This window comes from Octopus bimaculoides, chromosome 1 (assembly GCF_001194135.2).
Source record: "Octopus bimaculoides isolate UCB-OBI-ISO-001 chromosome 1, ASM119413v2, whole genome shotgun sequence".
NCBI lineage: Eukaryota > Metazoa > Mollusca > Cephalopoda > Octopoda > Octopodidae > Octopus > Octopus bimaculoides.
Window position 1 is genome coordinate 180634749 of NC_068981.1, and position 20511 is coordinate 180655259.

A 20511-nucleotide genomic window follows, 5' to 3' on the forward strand; every position below is an offset into this window, starting at 1 on the left:
GTATGATTAATACAAGACACTGTGAATAAATATGCATTACATTTTACAGAGTAATCTGAATGCTAAAGGGTTAAATTCACATTTAAACAATCCTACATCAATTGTAACAATTTTCTCATTATTACTATTTCTAAAATTTTCTTTAATTTTAGGTGCCTTCTAATCAACCATTGGGAGCCTTCCAACCAAACCCTTCTCAACCTGTACATAATCAACTCTATCCTCAACATTCCTACCCTGGTAAGTTTGCTTCCATAAACTAAATATAAATAAGCAAAATTAGTTGTAATGTAAGAATGCTGTTAGAATTTACTAAAGGCTTGACTAAAAGAGGTAGATTCATCTTATCTATTGCTAGGCTTATATGGAGTGGGGTTGATTCAATCAACTATACCCCTTTCCTGCAAACTTTTGTGTGAATAGATATGGTATAGATAAGAGTGGTGGAGGCGCAATGGCCCAGTGGTTAGGGTAGCGGACTTGCGGTTTCGATTCCCAGACCGGATGCTGTGAGTGTTTATTGAGCGAAGACACCTAAAGCTCCACGAGGCTCCGGCAGGGGATGGTGGCGAACCCTGCTGTACTCTTTCACCACAACTTTCTCTCACTCTTACTTCCTGTTTCTGTTGTGCCTGTAATTCAAAGGGTCAGCCTTGTCACACTGTGCCACGCTGAATATCCCCCGAGAACTACGTTAAGGGTACACGTGTCTGTGGAGTGCTCAGCCACTTGCACGTTAATTTCATGAGCAGGCTGTTCCGTTGATCGGATCAACTGGAAACCTCGACGTCGTAAGCGACGGAGTGCCAACACACACAGATAAGAGTGATTGGCAGAATAATTAGCGTCAGAGGAAATGCTGTGTAGAATTAGTTCTGGCCCCAAGTCCTAAGTTCAAATCATACCTTTTATCCTTCTAAGTACTTGTCAAATACTCAGTTCGATATAATCAGCTGTATTTTCCCTCAGATTTGAGGCCTTCTACTTATATTTGAAATCAGCATAATTAATAGCAGCAGTATAATCATAATTACCAACATTTTAACGTCTGCTTTTCCATTCTCATATGGGTCGGACAGAATATGTTGAGGCTGATTTTATGGGGGCCAGATGCCCTTCCTGTTGCAAACACTCGCCTGTTTCCAAATAAGTTAATGTTCCCCACTGACAAAGCAAAACAAAGGGCACTTCTAGGATGATGGTGGCACTCATTTACAACTATTATGTAAAGACAAAGCAAGGAGACAGCAACACACACACACATATATGTACATATGATGGGCTTCTTTCAGTTTCCACCTACCAAATCCGCTCACAACCCTATAATAGATGTAGATCATGTTTAGGACCAATATTTGCAAGCCTATTAAACTAGTCTTGACTGAAAGCTAGAAATACACATAAAATAACATTGAAGACATCTGTATTAGTTTATGCTAAAAATATATTTTACTTTGAAATAATTTATCTATAACCGTATTAACTTACAATAACTTTTTTCAAATTTTATGCTTTGTAATTTTCTCAAAACTGCATTTTTTTAAAACCATTTTTCTAGTACCTGTCAGTTCTGCCGATATCCATGTGCCAGTTATTCTTTCTGAATCTAGACAGCATAATACTGAAATGCGTTTAGCTGTGAGTAAAATAACCGAAAAAGTCGACCAGGTATTGTGCAAAGTAAGTACCATCTAAAAAAATTATTTTTGTATTTTCTTGATTTTATTTTTCAAGTTATTATTTATTAAAGTAACTATCATATATGCAGATGTATAAAACACTCTTTTTTTTATTCTTAAGTGTAATAAAACATTGGCCTGAGTCTAATAGAACTGTATTACGGTTGGTATACAGTTTGTGTAAATGTATGATGCAACATATTAACCCTTTAGCATTTAAACCTGCCATATCTGGCCCAATTATTCTGCCTGTTTTAAATTTAAACTGGCCAGATTCAGCCTCTCATACCTACCCTACAAAGTCATTCTAAAAATAAAACAATCACATCATAAAAATCTCGAAGTGACAAGACAATGCATGATTAATTCAAAACAATATGAATAAATAAGCATTACATTTGACAGCATAATCTAAATGCTAAAGGGTGTTTGGTTTGTTTTTTCCACTATAAAATAGGGATTTGTCTCATGCAAGAGTACATCTTGTACAGCAGCAAATATGGTATCAATAGTCATTGAGTTTCACTTGTTAAATTACTGGTTAGTAGTATTATAGTTGACCGTTGGGATGAAGTAAATGGTTAGGGTAGCAGCTTGTAATTAAATACATTGGCTGATTGAATTTCATTTACCTAACAGGAAGACAAAATGATATTAATATTATTATTATTATTATTATTGCATTGAGCTGATAGAATCATTAGCACACTGGATGAAATGGCGTTGTTTCGCCCATTGCTACGTTCTGAGTTCAAATTCTGCCAAGATCAGCTTTGCCTTTCATCCTTTCAGGGTCAATGAATTAAGTACCAGTAAAACACTGGGGTTGATGTAATCGACTAGTCCCCATCTCCCAAAATTTCAAGGTCTTGTGCCTTCAGTAGAAAGGATTATTATTATTATTATTATTATTATTATTATTATTATTATTATTATTATTGTTATTATTATTATTATTTTTGTTATTATTATGTGTAGTCACATATTTACAGCTAATATTACTCCTCTTGATAAGGCTGAGAGCTGGTAGAATGTTAGCATGCTGGGAAAAATGCTTAGCAGCATTTCATGTCTTTATATTCTGAGTTCAAATTTCACCAGGGCCAACTTTGTCTTCTATCCTTTCAGGGTTAATAAAATAAGTACCAATTGAACACTAGGGTTTCAGTTGAACTTGCTGGCCTTGTGCCAAAGTTTTAAGCTATTATTATTATTCAGTAGTTTTATTTTTATAGCGTACTTTCACTTCACTACCGAGCGCAGCTCTGTGTGTCTTGGATATGTGCTGTGGTTTGCTGTGATGCTCTTATGGGTACTGTATTGAAAGTGTTTTGTGTAGGATGCGTGCAGTGCCCAGTAGTGATTATTATTATTATTATTATTATTATTATTATTATTATTATTATCATTATTATTATCATTATTAATTCTAATGGTTTCTGATTTAGGTATAAAGCCAGTAATTTTGTTGGCTTGAGATTAGTCAATTACATCAACCCCAGTGCTTGATTAGTATTTTATTTTATCAAACCTAGAAGTATGAAATCTAAAGGCATAATGCCTAAAATTTTGTATGAAGGAGTTAGTCAATTAAATCAACTCCAGTACTTAATAATAATAATAATAATAATAATAATAATAAAGATATGCCACCCTGTATCAAACAACGCTTGAATGTTGACATACTTAGCTTTTCCTTCAGTAATTCTTACCAGATAATGGATGTATGGCTGTATAGTAAGAAGTTTGCTTCCCAGCCACATGGTTCCTAGTTCAGTCACATTCTGTGGCACCTTGGACAAGTTTCTTCTGCTATAGCCCTGGGCCAACCAAAGTCGTGTGAGCAGATTTGGTTGACAAACCAAAAGAAGCTCATTGTGTGTGTGTGTGTACTTATATGTATGTGTATGTTTGTGTCTTTTTCTCTTGACATTGCATGGTAGTTATATAATCTGTTACTGTCATACAAGCAGTGTCATTAATTTTCAGTATACTGCGAGAACATGTCTGGCCATGGGGAATATTAACTTACTTAGAAACGAGGGTTGGCAACAGGCAGGGCATCTAGCCATAGAAAATCTGCCTCAATAAACTTTACCTGACCTCTGGAATTATGGTAAAGTCAATGTTAAAATGATGATGATGATGAGACCGTGTGAGAGCTATTTAGTGGTTTAAAATGTATAAGGACTATTATAAGTGAATACCTAAAGCACTGTTGTTGTGATGATAATCTTTTGCATCTTTGTTTCAGTTGGATCACTCTGCACAAAACAATTTCCTTAATCCAGTTCCGTCACTAGAAACATCTGTTTTAATGCAGAACATTCAACGAATTGTTCAGGTAAATACTTGCTTCACACTAATTTTTATTCTCTCTCTTGCTTTCTCTCCTCTCTCTATCTTTCGTTCCACCTATCTCTCTTTCCTTCATATTAACCTGTATACAGTAATTTGTTTGTTTTTTTAGCTTTAGTCCTTGCTGTCATTCTTTTTTTTCTCTCATTCATTCTTTTCCTCTCTTTCTCTCTCTCTCTCCATCTCAAATGTCTTACATACTCTACATTAAAGGAAAATGAAAGACTCAAAAAGGAAGCTATGGAAAAAGCAAGTAAAGTGGAGTCTCAAAACCTAAAAATATCTGAACTTCTTCAGCAGAATCAAAAGTAAGTTTTGACTTATGACCAACACCTGTAAAAATGTATGCCACTAATCAGTCATGATAAACCTATTTCCCAGTATTTTAAGGACAGGATTGATCTGAAAATTGTTAAAGAATGAAGGGTTAGAAAGTTAGAAAAACTTGTTATAATTTGAAAGAATATATTTGGTGGTAGATTTTTCTTGCTTTTTTTTTTTTTTTTTTTTTTAGTTAGACTTTTTTTTTTTTTTATTCAAAGGTGATATCTTTTAACTTAATTGTTATCAGACTGCAGTTATGCTGAGGCACTGCCCTGTGGGGTTTTAATCAGATAAATCGACCCCGTACTTATTTATTTATTTGTTTTGTTAAATTTGGTACTTTATTCTATCAGTTTCTGTTGCTGAACTACTAAGTTATGGAGACGTAAACAAACCAACATTGGTTATCAAGTGGTTGGGAAAACAGATACACACACACACACACACAATAAGCTTCTTTCAACCTAATGCAGTCACAAGGTTTTGGTCGGTCTTGGGCTATAGTTGAAGACATTTGCCCAAGGTGCCTTACAGTGGGACTGAACCCAGAACTATGTGACTAAGAAGCAAACTTACCATACTGCCATGCCTGCACCTAGGAAACCTATTTTCAACAGCAAGTTTAAAAATAGAAATTTTATTATTAAAAGTATGCCACCAGTACAACTATGCCCTATCATTTCACCATTTTGTTGTTCATTTTTTCATATCATCGTTCGGAGAGGTCTGCAGTGCAGTATGTTGTTATTTATCTTGATCTTGCAACAAGTTCTTTGGTCCTGATCTCACCATTTCTTGTCTTTGTTTTCCGGCTGCTAATTGAGGACAGCCATAATTGTCTCCCTTGACACATTTATATTCTTGAATTTTAAACAGCAAATGTTAACTCTTAACACTCCACATTTACAATACACTGCAACAACCAAAATATAACCAATATATAGTATGTATTGCAATAAAACACTTCTTACATGACATTCACATTGCTATTATACGAGAAACGACATTAAGAAGGGCATCCAACCATAGTTCAGTGGTTAGAGCATTGAGCTTACAATCATGAGGCTGTGAGTTCAATTTCAAGACTGGGCTGTGTGTTGTGTTCTTGAGCAAGACACTTTATTTCATGTTGCTCCAGTTCACTCGTCTGTAGAAATGGGTTGTGACGTCACTGGTGCTAAGCTGTATCGGCGTTTGCCTTGGACACCATCAGTGGTGTGGAGAGGAGAGGCTGGTATGCATGGGCGACTGCTGGTCTTCCACAAATAACTGTGCCCAAACTTGTAACTGAAGAAGGGGGTCTTTACCCAACCATAGAAACCATTCCAAAACAGACAGTAGAGCTTGACTCAGTCCTCTGACCTATCAGGCTGTCCATCCCATGGCAGCATGGAATACAGATGCTAAATAAGGATGATGAAATTATGACCCAATGTAGTACCTCATATGTAGTACTTCACAATCCAAATTACACGTCAGTAACAACTGGACTAAAAAAAAATCCAATGGCAGACTCATAACATATATTGAAATTATGCATCTAATACATAGGTACCATTAATAGTATCATTAACATGAAAGTATTATTAATAGGCCACAATACACTAGAAACGCACGTTTTAATAATTTCGGAATTCTTGTTGTCAGGTTTGTGGAACAGAGTAATAGTTTACTTGAACAGAGGAATGACAGCTACAAGGACTCAGCAGAACGATCGCAAGCTCAAGTCTTGAAACTGGAGAAAGACAAAGTAAGTTGGAGATTTTTGGGGGTGTTTTTCCCTCCATTTTGTTATTTTTTTTTTCTTCTGTATTCATATAAACAGAATAGGAATGGAGATTTTGGACTTCCACTGTACAGCACTTTGGGCAAGTGTCTTCTACCATAGCCCTAAGTCAACCAATACCTTCTGAGTGAATTTGGTAGACTGAAATTGTGCAGAAATCCATCATATATGAATGTATGTGTGTGTGTGCTTCTTTATGTTTGCGTTTGTTTCCTGCTGCTTAATGACCAGTGTTGGTTTGTTTACATCCTCAACTTATCAGATCAGCAAAAACAGACTGGTAGAATAAATTCCAGACTTTTAAATACTGGAGTCTATTCGATTAATTAACACCTTCAAAGTAGTACCCCACTATGGTCAGAGTCCAGAGGCTGAAACAGCCCGGAGATATTTGAGTGGCAATAAATGGCAAGAGAGAGAGAGAGAGAACACCATCAGTACATCATCATCATCATCATCATCATCATCATCGTTTAACATCCGCTTTCCATGCTAGCATGGGTTGGACGATTTGACTGAGGACTGGTGAAACCAGATGGCTACACCGGCTCCAATCTGATTTGGCAGAGTTTCTACAGCTGGATGCCCTTCCTAACGCCAACCACTCAGAGAGTGTAGTGGGTGCTTTTACGTGTCACCTGCACGAAGGCCAGTCAGGCGGTACTGGCAACGGCCACACACTCAAGCAGAGTAACCAACCTGGCAGAAAAAGCTTCATTCTTAAGTAATTAAAAAAGTAGTTCTATTGACAACTTCATTAGAGAAGAATTAGTGAGAGATCAAAATCAGTAAAGACAATGAAATGTTGGTTAACATATGCAAACTTAAATCAGGATTTAGATTATTTATAAGATATACCTTTGTTAATAATTCTAATAGCCTTATCTCCTAAATTGCCATAACTCCAGTGTCCTCTAGTTTCTTTCAGTGAAAGTATCATACTGTGTTTTGGTTTTCATCATCATCATCGTTTAACGTCCGCTTTCCATGCTAGCATGGGTTGGACGATTTGACTGAGGACTGGTGAAACCGGATGGCTACACCGGGCTCCAATCTGATTTGGCAGAGTTTCTACAGCTGGATGCCCTTCCTAACGCCAACCACTCTGAGAATGTAGTGGGTGCTTTTACGTACCACCGGCACGAGGGCCAGTCAGGCGGTACTGGCAACGGCCACGCTCAAATGGTGTATTTTATGTGCCACCCGCACAAGAGCCAGTCCAGGGGCACTGGCAACGATCTCGCTCGAAAGTCCGACTTTAGTAAAAGTCTGAACTATTGTAACTTAAAAGTAATTCTGTTAAATACTAGTTAATGGAAGTGACAACGCTTAAAAACAAATAATTACCAGATTTTGTGATATGCAACAATTCATTACATTTCATAGCTGGAATGTTGCAGGCTTGTTCTTGTGTTTTTATTTTTGAGGCCAAAAGCATGAAGGAGATCAACAATTATATTTTAATCAGTTTTACAATTAAAATGAGGAAATCATGCATCAAAAGGGAGTCTATTTTGATGGAACCAAGAGACCTGTCCATTCCATCCATCATTTCCACCTACTGTTCCTTGGAGTAGAGTCCTCAGGCACTTCCTTCATAAGGCCCCATTAGAAACAACCATTATTAGACTTTCCAGCTGCATTTCCAAGCATGACCAGCTGAAACTATGGATATTATCCAACCATCTTGTTCTTAGTCTACCTCTGGGTCTCTTGCCAGTTGGTTCACCTTGAAGAATCTGTCTTGTAAGACAGGTAATGGAAATGACAAGTAAATAGTTTTAAAGCAACTGTAATCTGGTCACACTAGTATTTCAAAGGCAAAGGAGAAAGATCTTGTGACTCTTTACCAAAAGCTCACAATACTGAAAATCTACCATTTCTATAAATGGTAGAAACTATAGACTAAAAGTTGTATCACTTTACTTTTATTATATACTCTTTTACTTGTTTCAGTCATTTGACTGCGGCCATGCTGGAGCACCACCTTTAGTCGAAGAAATCGACCCCAGGACTTATTGTTTATAAGCCTAGTACTTATTCTATCGGTCGCTTTTGCCGAACCGCTAAGTTACGGGAATGTAAACACACCAGCATCAGTTGTCAAGCAATGTTGGGGGACAAACACAGACACACAAGCATATATACACACACACACACATATATATATATATATATATATATATATATATATACGACGGGCTTCTTTCAGTTTCCGTCTACCAAATCCACTCACAAGGCTCTGGTCGGCCTGAGGCTATAGTAGAAGACACTTGCCCAAGGTGCCACGCAGTAGGACTGAACCCAGAACCATGTGGTTCGTAAGCAAGCTACTTACCACACAGCCACTCCTGCCCCTATATATGAAATCATTGTCTGAACCAACTCTAATTAAACCGAAAACTCATGTAACTTGACATTTTTACATATTAAACAAGATATATGTCCATATTATTTTACATGTTCTATCTTTAGTTGATGTACAAATTTTAATTTGAATTGCAAGAAGGTAAAGAATTTCTACATCAAACTTTAAAACGTTTTTTATCAAATGTAACCTTTTGGAGTTATTATAATTCAATTTATTACTGAGGATATACATTTATAAAATATATTTTGTGTATGTGTCTGTAATTTGATAATCTCTTGATTCTAAAATCCATAGGCTAAGATTACATCAGAACTGAGTTCTGCGACCTCTATGGTGAGTAACCTGCAGCTGGAAGTATCAGCCATTCGTAAACAAGAAACTGAGTTAAGACAGAAGTTGAATTCCACAATGACAGACAAAACTGCTACCAAGGAGCAAATAGAAAATTTAAATAAACAAGTTGAAGGTAAAAAAAACTTATTTTTATTATAACTGTATAATGTCATAATGTCATCAGAATTTATAAAATTAGAGAAAATGTGAAATAATTCCATTCTGGAACAGTGGATCTTGAAGCTGTGAAAGTTATAAATAAAAGCATGTAAATACTGGATTAAAAATCCCTTTGGATAGAAAATGTTAACCTCTGGTAGACTTTGACCTTTTCTATCCAAAAGGGTTTTTTAACCCAATATTTACATACTATCATTTATAGCTTTAACTGCTTCAAGATCCACTGTTCCAAAAAAGAATTATAACTATATAAATCTTTCTCTAACTCGTTATCACCTGTAAAGTCTATGTTGTTTTTAATTACCCTTGCAATTTGAAGATATCCATCATCATTGTTATCTGCTCTTGGGAACTTACTTATTTCCAGATTCAATAATATTGGTTTCAAATTTTGGCCCAAGGCCAGCAATTTCAGAGGAGTGGGTAAGTCGATTACATCCACCTCCATGTTCAACTGGTACTTATTTTATTGACCATGAAAGGATGAAAGACAAAATCGACTTCAGCAGAACTTGAACTCAAAATATAAAGACAGACGAAATGGCACTAAGCATTTTACCCAGTGTGCTATGATTCTGCCAGCTTGCTGTCTTTCCAAATTCAATAACATCTGAAATAAATCATCTGTAATTTTCCCAAAGAATCACTACTTTATTTTTACTGTTAGATGGCACATAGAATTAAGCACCTTTTCTAGAGATGCATGGTGAATATATGCTGGCTGAATTGAATATGGACTCGTGTTTCATTTGCTGGCAATTCAATAATGTATCTGCTTGGCCATTTCAAATTTATCATCCCAGTACTAGGCTTACAAAGAATAAGTCTTGGGGTCGATTTGCTCTACTAAAGGCGGGGCTCCAGCATGGCCACAGTCTAATGACTGAAACAAGTAGAAGAGTATACCATGCATAGACATAACTTTATCTTTTACTTGTTTCAGTCATTAGACTGTGGCCATGCTGGGGCACCACCTCAAAGAAGTTTTAGCCAAATGAATTGACTCCAGTACCCATTTGTTTTTTTTTGTTTTTTGCATGGTACTTATTCTATTTGTCTCTTTTGCCAAACCGTTAAGTTATAGGGTATAAATGCACCAACACTGGTTGTCAAGCAATGGTGGAGAACGGACACGAAGACACAACACATATGCATACACATATATATGACAGGCTTCTTTCAGTTTCCATATACTAAATCCACTCACAAAGCTTTGGTCAGCCTGAGACTATAGTAAAAAACACTTGCCTTAGATGCCACATAGTGGGATTGAACTTGGAGTCATGTGGTTGAGAAGCAAGCTTCTTACCACACAGTCACGCTTGCACCTATATATTCATAAGATATATCAGTGTATATTTACTGGGTATGTGTCTGCATATGTGCCTAATTTGATAATTTCTTTAGTCTAATATCCATAAACCAAGATTGCAACAGAGTTCTGCAGCTGTAAGAATCAACCATTTATAAACAAGCATTTTGTGAAGTAAAAAGACATCTTTATCTTTTATCTTTTAATTGTTTCGGTCATTGTGGTGTGGCCATGCTGGAGCACCACCTTAAAAGGTTGAGAAGAACAAACCAATCCCAGTACTTACTATTTTATAAGCCTGGTACTTATTGTAACAGTCTCTTTTGCCCAACTGCTAAGTTGTGAGAACATAAACAGATCAACAATAGTTGTCAAGTGGTATAGTGGCGGAGGGAACACAACTACAATGACACACATGCGCGTGTGCGCGCACACACACGTAATACATACATACGTACACACAACAGGCTTCTTTCAGTTTCCATCTACCAAAACGCTTGGTCATTGTGTCATGCAGTAGGACTGAACCCAAGATCATGTGGCTGGGGAAGCAAGCTTCTTAACAACACAGTTTTTATGAATGTATGTCTTATTATGTGTGACATAATTCGTCATGCATAATCACAGCAGACTTTTGATGATAAGACAAAATATTATTAGGTCACTAAATAGGAATTGCTCTGAAAGTAAAGAGACACAATGACTTAGTGATTATTCTTCTTTTTCTTTTTTGCTCCAATTTTTTTTTTTTTTTTTTTTTTTAGATCATCATCATCATTTAACATCCATAAAAGACACCATTTCGAGCGTGGCCGTTTTCGTGCAGGTGACACGTAAAAGCACCCACTACACTCTCTGAGTGGTTGGCGTTAGGAAGGGCATCCAGCTGTAGAAACTCTGCCAAATTAGATTGGAGCCTGATGTTGCCATCCGGTTTCACCAGTCCTCAGTCAAATCGTCCAACCCATGCTAGCATGGAAGGCGGACGTTAAACGATGATGATGATATCCATAGTAGCATAATTTGGACAGTTTGACCAGAGCTGATGAGGCCAGGGGTTGCACAAGGCTCCGTTGTCTATTCTGGCATGGTTTCTATGGCTGAATGCCCTTCCTAACACCATAGGTGCCTTTTAAAATGGTTTCCATAACTCTGATATCAATTTTTGAAATAATATCACATGTATATGCAAACATTATTTCTTTGTATCTTTATTTTAATAATTCAATCTCCCATGGAGCATTTAATCATAGTTGGAAAAATCAAACGCATTTAAAGAGGTTTTAAACGCGATGTAAATGATTATCTTCCTCAACAGAGAATCAAGAACAGCTAGCAGAGATGACAAATTTGTATAAAGAAGAACGTCAACAACGGAAGACACTCACCAACAAAATAAATCAGCTAAATGAAGAAATTTCAGACTTGAAGTCATCTTGTGAATCTTTAGAAAAGGTGAGTGTAATATTAGAACCAACTTCGAGATTCAAAACCTTTGATAATATAATACAGCCTATAAATTTTTGTTGAAGTTATGTCTAATTTTTTTTCATTACTGTTAATAATCTAATGACAGTTTTTTGGGTTTTTTTCTCTTATGTAAATCATTAAGTACTTTAGAGTGAAGATTTTGAACAAAGTTACTATAGAAGGACTTGGTAACAAAACTTCATATTATTGACATATTCAAAGAGACATTTGAACATGCAGCTATACAGGCAGCTAAGAAATGATAGTTTGACTGGCCTGAAGATGATAAAACAATGGAAAAACATTTCCTTAGAGTAGAAAGTGATGAAAGAAAGGTACCTGTTAAATGAGGGCAAGATTTAAAATGGAAATAGTATGATCTGTTGAGGCAAATGAAATCGAAATCAAACCAAATTTGACGACTGGCAACCTCTCCAACCTCTCCTTCATTGGACACGAAGCTCGGCTTGCGATGACCTGTTGGGGCAAGTGAAATCAAAATCGTGATTGAACCAAATTCGATGTCTGGCACCTGTGCCAGTGGAGTACTAAGAGCACCGTCCAAGCGTGATCATTGCCAGAGCAGCTGTCTGACTTCTGTGCCAGTGGCATGTAAATAGCACCATTTGAGTGTGATCATTACCAGTGTCGCCTTACTGGCACGTGAAAAAACATTTGGGCGAGGTTGTTGCCAGTGCCGCTGAACTGGCTCCTGTGCAGGTGGCACGTAAAAAACACCATTTTGAGCATGGCCGTTGCCAGTACCACCTGACTGGCCCTCGTGCTGGTGCACGTAAAAGCACCCACTACCCTCTCGGAGTGGTTGGCGTTAGGAAGGGCTTCCAGCTGTAGAAACTCTGCCAAATCAGATTGGAGCCTGGTGCAGCCCTCTGGTTCGCCAGTCCTCAGTCAAATCGTCCAACCCATGCTAGCATGGAAGGCAGACGTTAAACGATGATGATGATGATATAATTTTGAGTTAAAAGGGATATGGTATACTAAATTTGCAGGCTTTTAGAATGGATGATTTTATAATTGAAATTAAAAGCTCTGTAGCTAAGTTGATATTTTTATTTACATTTTTTCTCTTTCTCAGAATGTCACGGAACGCAAAAAGAAAGCTCTTGATGAGAGAAGACGACATGAAGAGGAAATAGATGAACTAAAGTCACAGTTTGAGGTGAGGTGTTCTCCTGTTAGTATTTCTTGCACTTTCATTTGTTTACATTGGTGTGAAAAAAAATGGGTTGGTCTGTGGTTGGAAATATAGCAGCCATTGGGAACAGACTTTTATGTGATATCACATTTTAATTTTTTTAAAGAAAGATATATTTGTAAGGAATTTGGTGAAACACAATGACTGCGAAATTAAGACTATTGAATATAAAGTTCAGATTTTACACCAATTTAACATTTTTTGTATTGTTGCTACGAAGAACTTGCATTGATGTAGCTAGCCAGTGGTTGTTAATAAGGCTGATAGTTGAGTTCTAAAGCAAAACACCTTGCCTAATACCACATTTTTGGTCATTCAAGTTTCACACCTTTCTAATGTTACATGGAGGACATCTTTAAAAATTTATGAAGCATAAATTGATTAGTTTTAACTCATAAATGCCAGAACAACAACATGAAGATGCTCGGTGATCTTATGGTTGTAAGTGCTTTCAATATTAATGAACAAGAACTACATCACATTTCTGCTATCTCAACATTTTAATCTGCCTATTTTAGACGGATTTAGAAACCTACCGCAAAAAACTCCGTGCCCAGAAAGCTTCAGCAGTTTCTAGTGAACAGGTAAGTTGAGATGGTTTCTTTTTGTTTAAAGATATCTCTTTGTACACTATTTACATTATTTATATTTGACGGATATTTATCCTCATCTTGTTTGTTGTTAACACGTTTCGGCTGATATACCCTCTAGCCTTCATCAGGTGTCTTGGGGAAATTTCGAACCTGTGTTCTCATTCTTAAGGTATTTTTTGATTGGTATATTATTGTAGTTGTTATTGTTCAGGTCACTGCCTGGAATCGAACTCGGAATCTTAGAATTAGTAGCCCATGCTCTTAACCACTACACCATATGCCTGTGGGCAATCATGGAGTGAATTTTAGGGCTTATAAATCTAATATTTTTTTATCCTTCCTTAATACCAGTTCCCATATGCTATTCATATGTGCACTCGGGCTGCTTAGGAGGTTGTTGTGTCCTAGCATATGTGCTGCTTCTTTTAGATTTCATATTTTCCAGTGGTGTTCTCTGTCTATTATTTTAACTTCATCCCGCAAGGGGAGGTGGTCTCCATTTTTCCATACATGATCAGCTGTACCCGATTTATCAATATCTCCTCGTGTCACAGCTTTGCGATGTTCCTCTACTCTTATTTTGAAGGGGCAGCATGTTTCGCCTTTGTATAACCTACCACAGCTGCATGGGATGGAGTACACACGATTTTTGGTCATATTCTCTTCTATTGGTGGTTTTACCTGGAGGTGATACTTACGGAGTGTTGTATTACTCTTGAATACTGTCTTGATGTCATATCTTTTGTATCTTTTCGGAGAGGCCTTTCACATAGGGTAGACAGACTGTAGACAGTTTATTTTATATTTTTATTGACTTCACTGTTTGGGCTCTGTTTATGCTAGGATACTGCCTTCAGGTGTTTTTAGTCAATCATAAGTAACTCCAGTACTATTTTGTTTAGTATTTATTTCGTTAATATATATTTGATGCATGTGTATGTTTTGATGTTTGTTTGTTTGTTTGTTTTTTCTTAGTTCATTTTCTAATCTTTTTTTATTTATTTATTTAGACATTACATATTGAAGAAGAACTAAAGAGAGAATATGAAGAGAAAGCCAAACGAACTCAACAGTTAGCTGAAGAGAAACATAAAAGAGCGCTCGAGGTTTTAGCAGAGGAAAAATCTGGACTCGAACAAAATCAGAAAGAACTTGAAGATAAAGTTAGTTTATAGATGTTTTTACTTCTGTTTTGTGTTATTTTTGTTGTTGTTTTTTATAATATGGAGGGTTAAAGGAGTTTAATTAACGAAAAAGGTGGTACAGCATTGGATTAAATGTTCTATAGTATGTAGTTTTATCTATGTTCAAAGTCCTGTGGTTGGAGGTCAATAAAATAAGTGCTAGGGTTATGTTTCACCTATGATTCAGTCAGTGTAGCTTTCTCTGTAAATTGGTCTAAGAATTTATATGTTGATGATGATGATTTTAATATATAACATATAAATAAGACTTCTAAAGATTATTCTAAACTTAATTTTCAAATTTCTGGTAATCTTGCAGAGAAAAATTACAATATACACACAATAAAAACTGTTTTATATAGAATCAATTAATCTTTTAGGGGTTAATATAGTTTCATAACACTGTGTAACAAAATTTTTCATTTTGCTTTTGTCTTTGGTTAGTAACTGTTATTTCTTTTTTGCTTATATTTGGAAATCAAATGAAATCACTACTATTCCCTTCAAATTTTGCTTTGTGACCTGGACATCGAAGTTTTGATCTATTTTCCATTAAATTTCAGATACATTCAGTGCTGAGTTGCTGAAGCAGAAATATTATTATAGCAAATATTCTGTTCAAACCACAGTTGCTTGACCTTAACCACTTGAGCATGTCTCTTAGCGGCTGACAATATGTGCATCTCTGATCATGAGCAGGAGTAGTGGAGGAGCACCATAGCCATGTGTTGAGAGGGATTCTTTGGGGTTTGAATAAATGTAACAAAAGCAAAGTTTGAAGAAAATATTTAGCCATTTTTCATACTTTCTAGGGGTGAGCAAATAGGAAATAACAGTTGCTACCCAAGGATAAAAATCGTGTTACTACAATGTCATGAATCATAGCTAAATTATTCTCATAAAAACCTCGCAATCTGTGTGTGTGTGTGTTTTTAACATTTGTAACACTAACCATTTCTAGTGAAATAAGCGTGATACAACATTTTAGCTAGGTTAACTAAAGTAAGCAGAGGGATGTGCTGAGGAGATTTCAGATCACATTTGCAAGTAATGTAAAATAGTAGTCTAATAAAATTAGTGCTGATCTGCGTTAGTGAAGGACAAGATAGCATATAATATCTAAAGTACTTTCTGCTGTCTGTGCTCTCACTACTGTCTTACATTCATCATCATCATCATGCATCCATTTTCCATGCTAGCATGTGTAAGACAGTTTGACTGGAGCTTGTAAGCAGGAGAGCTGCACGAGACTCAGGTCTGTTTTGGTTTGGCTTTTACAGCTGGATGCCCTTCCTAATGCCAACCACTCCACAGTGTACTATGTGCCTTTCACATGTCACCAGCACAGGCCATGACATAGGCTATTTATGGCTAAAGTTCCATAATGATTGCAAAATGAAATAACAAGCTTGTGTTTCATAAGAAGTGAATGTTAGTGTTTCAGGAGATAAGGGACCTTCCATGAAATGCTACACTTTTCTTCTCCTGAAAAATAATGAAAAAAATAATTTTGTAAAAATTTTATCAATAAATAAGTGACATTCTTTTTCCCTTTCTTTCTTTCAGATTGCAAACCAAAAAGTTGTTGCAGCTCAGAGAGAAAATACCATAACAAAATTAAATGAACAACTTGAGCAACTGCTTGGTTGGAAAGAAAAGGTAGTCTTCTACACCAATCATCCAGTTTTTAACTTTATAATCACCTTTTACTTCATAACATTTTGCTGTTAATTTTTTTTACCTTCCAATATTGTAGGAGAAAGAATGATATACAAGTTAATAAGGGAAGAAGCAGGGATGACCATGATCTTTGTAAGCTTGCTCAGACTAATGAGATTGCACTTGATGTTCAGTTTAAGCAATAATAGGTCAATGTCTGCAGGACAAGCATAATGCAAAGAAGGAAATCCAGAGAATGGTAGCTCAAGGGAAGAAGGGTTGAGAAAAGCATTTAATCTGATAAAGGGGGAGAATGAGAATTGCTGATCATTGCATGACATCCAGAAGTCGTATGTCAACTGGTCTCATGGCAGTCAGTTGAAGGAAGAATCAACAGAGAAAGAAAACGTCTGACCTATGTGGACAACTTGCTTCAGGAATGGCAAATGTTGAATTAAGAACATGCATGGGGGACCATGATGGATGGTGTGCCCATGAAGGCGGCGAGCTGGCAGAAACGTTAGTGCGCCGGGTGAAATGCTTAGCGGTATTTCATCTGCTGTTACGTTCTGAGTTCAAATTCCGCCAAGGTCAACTTTGCCTTTCATCCTTTCGGGGTCGATAAATAAAGTACCAGTTATGCACTGGGGTCGATCTAATCGACTTAATCCCTTTGTCTGTCCTTGTTTGTCCCCTCTTTGTTTAGCCCCCTGTGGGCAATAAAGAAATAAGGATGGTGTACTCATGTGAAGTCATTGAAATGTCCAGGAAGATGGCCAAACTAAACTAACTAAAGGATCTGAGACACAGTGAGGATGATAGGAGGAAGAAAGATGTGAAGTGAGCGAGTAGGTAAATAGCCAGGTAAGAAGAGCTGAAACTAATGCAGTAGCTATAGAAGAGACAGAGAGGAAATCCTGTATCTGTAACGTAGTGATTAAAGTATGTTGGTGAGTGAAGGACCTTTTGGAAGTTGTTGAGATTGTGTATGTTTGTGTACAGCAGCAGGTTCAGTCCCACTGTGTGACATCTTGAGTAAGTATCTTCTACTATAACCCCCAGACCAACCAGAACCTTGTAAACGGATCTGGTTGGACTATACGGGTGACTAGACTATAGCCTGTATGTATGTTTGTTCCCTTGATTTGGCACTACACGACAGTTGTAAACAAGCATCACAGTCATATTAGCGGTGTCTTTTGGTTCCAGTCTTCCATGAAAACATGGCCAACCACGAGGAAATATTACTTTGCTTAGAAATAAATGAGTGTTGGCAACAGGAAGGGCATCTGGTCATACAAAAATCTGCTTCAATGAAGTCTGACTGACCTCTGCAAGCATGGAAACATGGATATTAAAATTACGATGATATGTATGAATATAATACATATGTTCATAAAGTCGAATCAGTCAGTTATTTGTATTGTTTTACATTTGTGATAAGTACATATTTAATTTTTTTTTTTTTTTTTTTTTTTTTACTTTCAGTATGAGAAACTACGTTCACAGGCATCTTCTATGAAAACAAAATATGAAGAAAGAATTCAAGAACTTCAAGACGAAGTTGAACAATATCAAGATCAAGTGAACAATGCTAACACAGCCAATAATGTAAATACAGATGTTTTTACTGAGGTAGGTTCATTTTAAGTCTAAAAATTTTCCAGCGGTGGTGCTAAGACGGTTGTTGTTCAGCTCCAGATCAACTGTGATTGAACAGACCTTTAATCAAAGACATTCTAAACATGACCATTCTCTTTTTTTATTTTGGATATGTGACCATTTTTTAATCTTTTACAGGGTAGGGTATGATTTAAGGGATATTTGTCTTTCTAGCAGGTCGTGCAATTCCAGAGCTTCCCTCCTCAGCTTGAGAAGTATTCCTTCAGGGTTAGAAAATATTTCTGTCCCACAACAGCTGCTAATGCTCAAGGCTCAAGTGAGACTTGCAATGTAGGATTGCTCCCACATCTGGAAAACAAATACCCTGGACCACATTCAGGGAAAGCCCACTCATTCAATGGACACACTCCTGCCTCTGTCCCACAGAAATTCTGTCTCTCCTCTCTAACTTTTCTATTACTATTATTATGGCTTCTGCTCTTCAAAGCTGGCTGGTCTTGTACTTTCATAACTCAGGCGCTGTGATGTTTTGAAGTGTTTGAGAGAGGACATTTGACAAAAGTGACTGGATCTGCGGAGCGCAAAGAATTTGGATTTTTCACCAAGCTCCCCTCACTCGTTAGTTTCTCACCATGAAACAAAATGGTATCACTTCTGCACCCACCCTGTTTGCCAGATTTAGCACCTGCAGATTTCCATCTCTTCCCTGAGATGAAAACGCAGCTCAAACATCACCACTTTAACACTTGTCAAGATCCAGAGCGAATCACAGAAGGTCCTCAACTCATTTATTGAAAAGGACTTCCAGGCCAGATTCCAAAAGTGGCAGGAATGCTGGGACCAGTGTATTACTGCACAAGGTGACAAATTTTGAAGGAGATGGTGTTAAAACTTGGGTAAATAAGTTATTTTTTGTTAAACATAAGTCTGGGAACCTTTTGATACCACCTTGTGTATGTATGTATGTATGTATATATGAGTGTGTACATATGCATGTGTAAACACATATAAACATTTATTTTCAGGTGAAAAAGGTAATGAATGGTGTTTACCAGAGTGCACGGTCTGAACTAAAGACAGAGGGAAGTTACAAAGGTTCAGAGGTCTTATCTGTTTTACTTCATATTATTAAGGTAAATAACCTTGATTTCTCCCCCACCCCACCCACTCTCTCACATATTGCCTTTTTTTGATACATTTGAGTTTTTAAACATTGTAACCAGGCTCCAGAATTTTATCAATCAGATTGTTTTTTTGTATCCAGGTGTTGATCAGTGACTAGTATGGGTGTGCAGACCACACAGAACGACCACTTTATACATTTGTGTTTGTTGTAGTCAAAGAGATGTTACATTTAAGGAAGTGCACAACCAGTTTGTCTACCACACAGAGTGGCCAAAACCCATGCTTTGCCACTAACATAATATTGCATTCAGAAAGTTTAATGGATAGCTAGAAGTAGCAAAAATGGTGCAGTAAGCCTACCCAATATCAACATAGAGACTTAGCATTAGATGGTATATTTCTTATAGTCTAAATTTCTCCAATATATGACTGATATTTATTTTATCAACCTTGAAGGACAAATATCAGACAGCTCTTGTGAGATTTGGCTGTTGAACAGTGGACTACTGCACAAGATAGCATATAATATCAAAAGTACTTTCTGCTGTCTGTGCTCTCACTATTGTCTTACATTCAACATCATCATCATCATTTAGCATCCATTTTCCATACTAGCATGTGTAAGACAGTTTGACTGGAGCTTGTAAGCAGGAGAGCTGCACGGGACTCAAGTCTGTTTTGGTACGACTTTTACAGCTGGATGCCCTTCCTAATGCCAACCACTCCAAAGTGTACTATGTGCCTTTCACATGTCACCAGCACAAGCTATGACATAGGCTATTTATGGTTAATGAAGAATTCAAATATCAACCAATTGTAGTCAAACAAAGTTCCAAATCTTAAGAGCATGGTTTATTGAGTTCAAAGACCTAAGCATCCACATAAAGACCAAAGTAAGAAGGAGCCTAAGATCCTGATGCCAGTGGAGACGTTGCTTTCTTGACATGTAAGAAAGCCAGAAAAGGTGATGTGGGTTCTGCTTCTGTTAGACTATTGTAGATGCACAGGAGAAGACAGCTATAAGATTATTCATGAAATAAAACCCATGACTGTTCAGAGGGTTCACTAGATGTAGCTGGTAGTTTCTGTTACATAGCTGACTATTAATGCTGGCGATGGTTCTGGTGAAAGGTTAGTAGCTACAATAATGAAGAAGTAGAAGAAATTTGGGGAACCATTGCTTCTCATCTTCATCATCATCATCATCGTTTAACGTCCACTTTCCATGCTAGCATGGGTTGGACGATTTGACTGAGGACTGGTGAACCGGATGGCTGCACCAGGCTCCAATCTGATCT

The 20511-nt window shown here is 36.9% G+C and overlaps 1 protein-coding gene across 3 annotated transcripts in view; it reads left to right on the top strand.

Moving 5' to 3' along the window:
- LOC106873027 (FK506-binding protein 15) overlaps positions 1-20511 on the top strand; it is an 88673-nt gene that overhangs the window by 62784 nt on the left and 5378 nt on the right. For all 3 annotated transcript variants that reach the window (XM_014920230.2, XM_014920232.2, XM_014920231.2), the window contains exons 14-26: positions 153-240; positions 1559-1680; positions 3934-4023; positions 4251-4345; positions 6009-6111; positions 8813-8984; positions 11662-11798; positions 12910-12993; positions 13548-13613; positions 14633-14785; positions 16373-16465; positions 17954-18100; positions 19114-19221. In XM_014920230.2, coding sequence (XP_014775716.1) covers positions 153-240; positions 1559-1680; positions 3934-4023; positions 4251-4345; positions 6009-6111; positions 8813-8984; positions 11662-11798; positions 12910-12993; positions 13548-13613; positions 14633-14785; positions 16373-16465; positions 17954-18100; positions 19114-19221 — 1458 coding nt within the window. The remainder of the gene's footprint in view (positions 1-152; positions 241-1558; positions 1681-3933; positions 4024-4250; positions 4346-6008; positions 6112-8812; positions 8985-11661; positions 11799-12909; positions 12994-13547; positions 13614-14632; positions 14786-16372; positions 16466-17953; positions 18101-19113; positions 19222-20511) is intronic.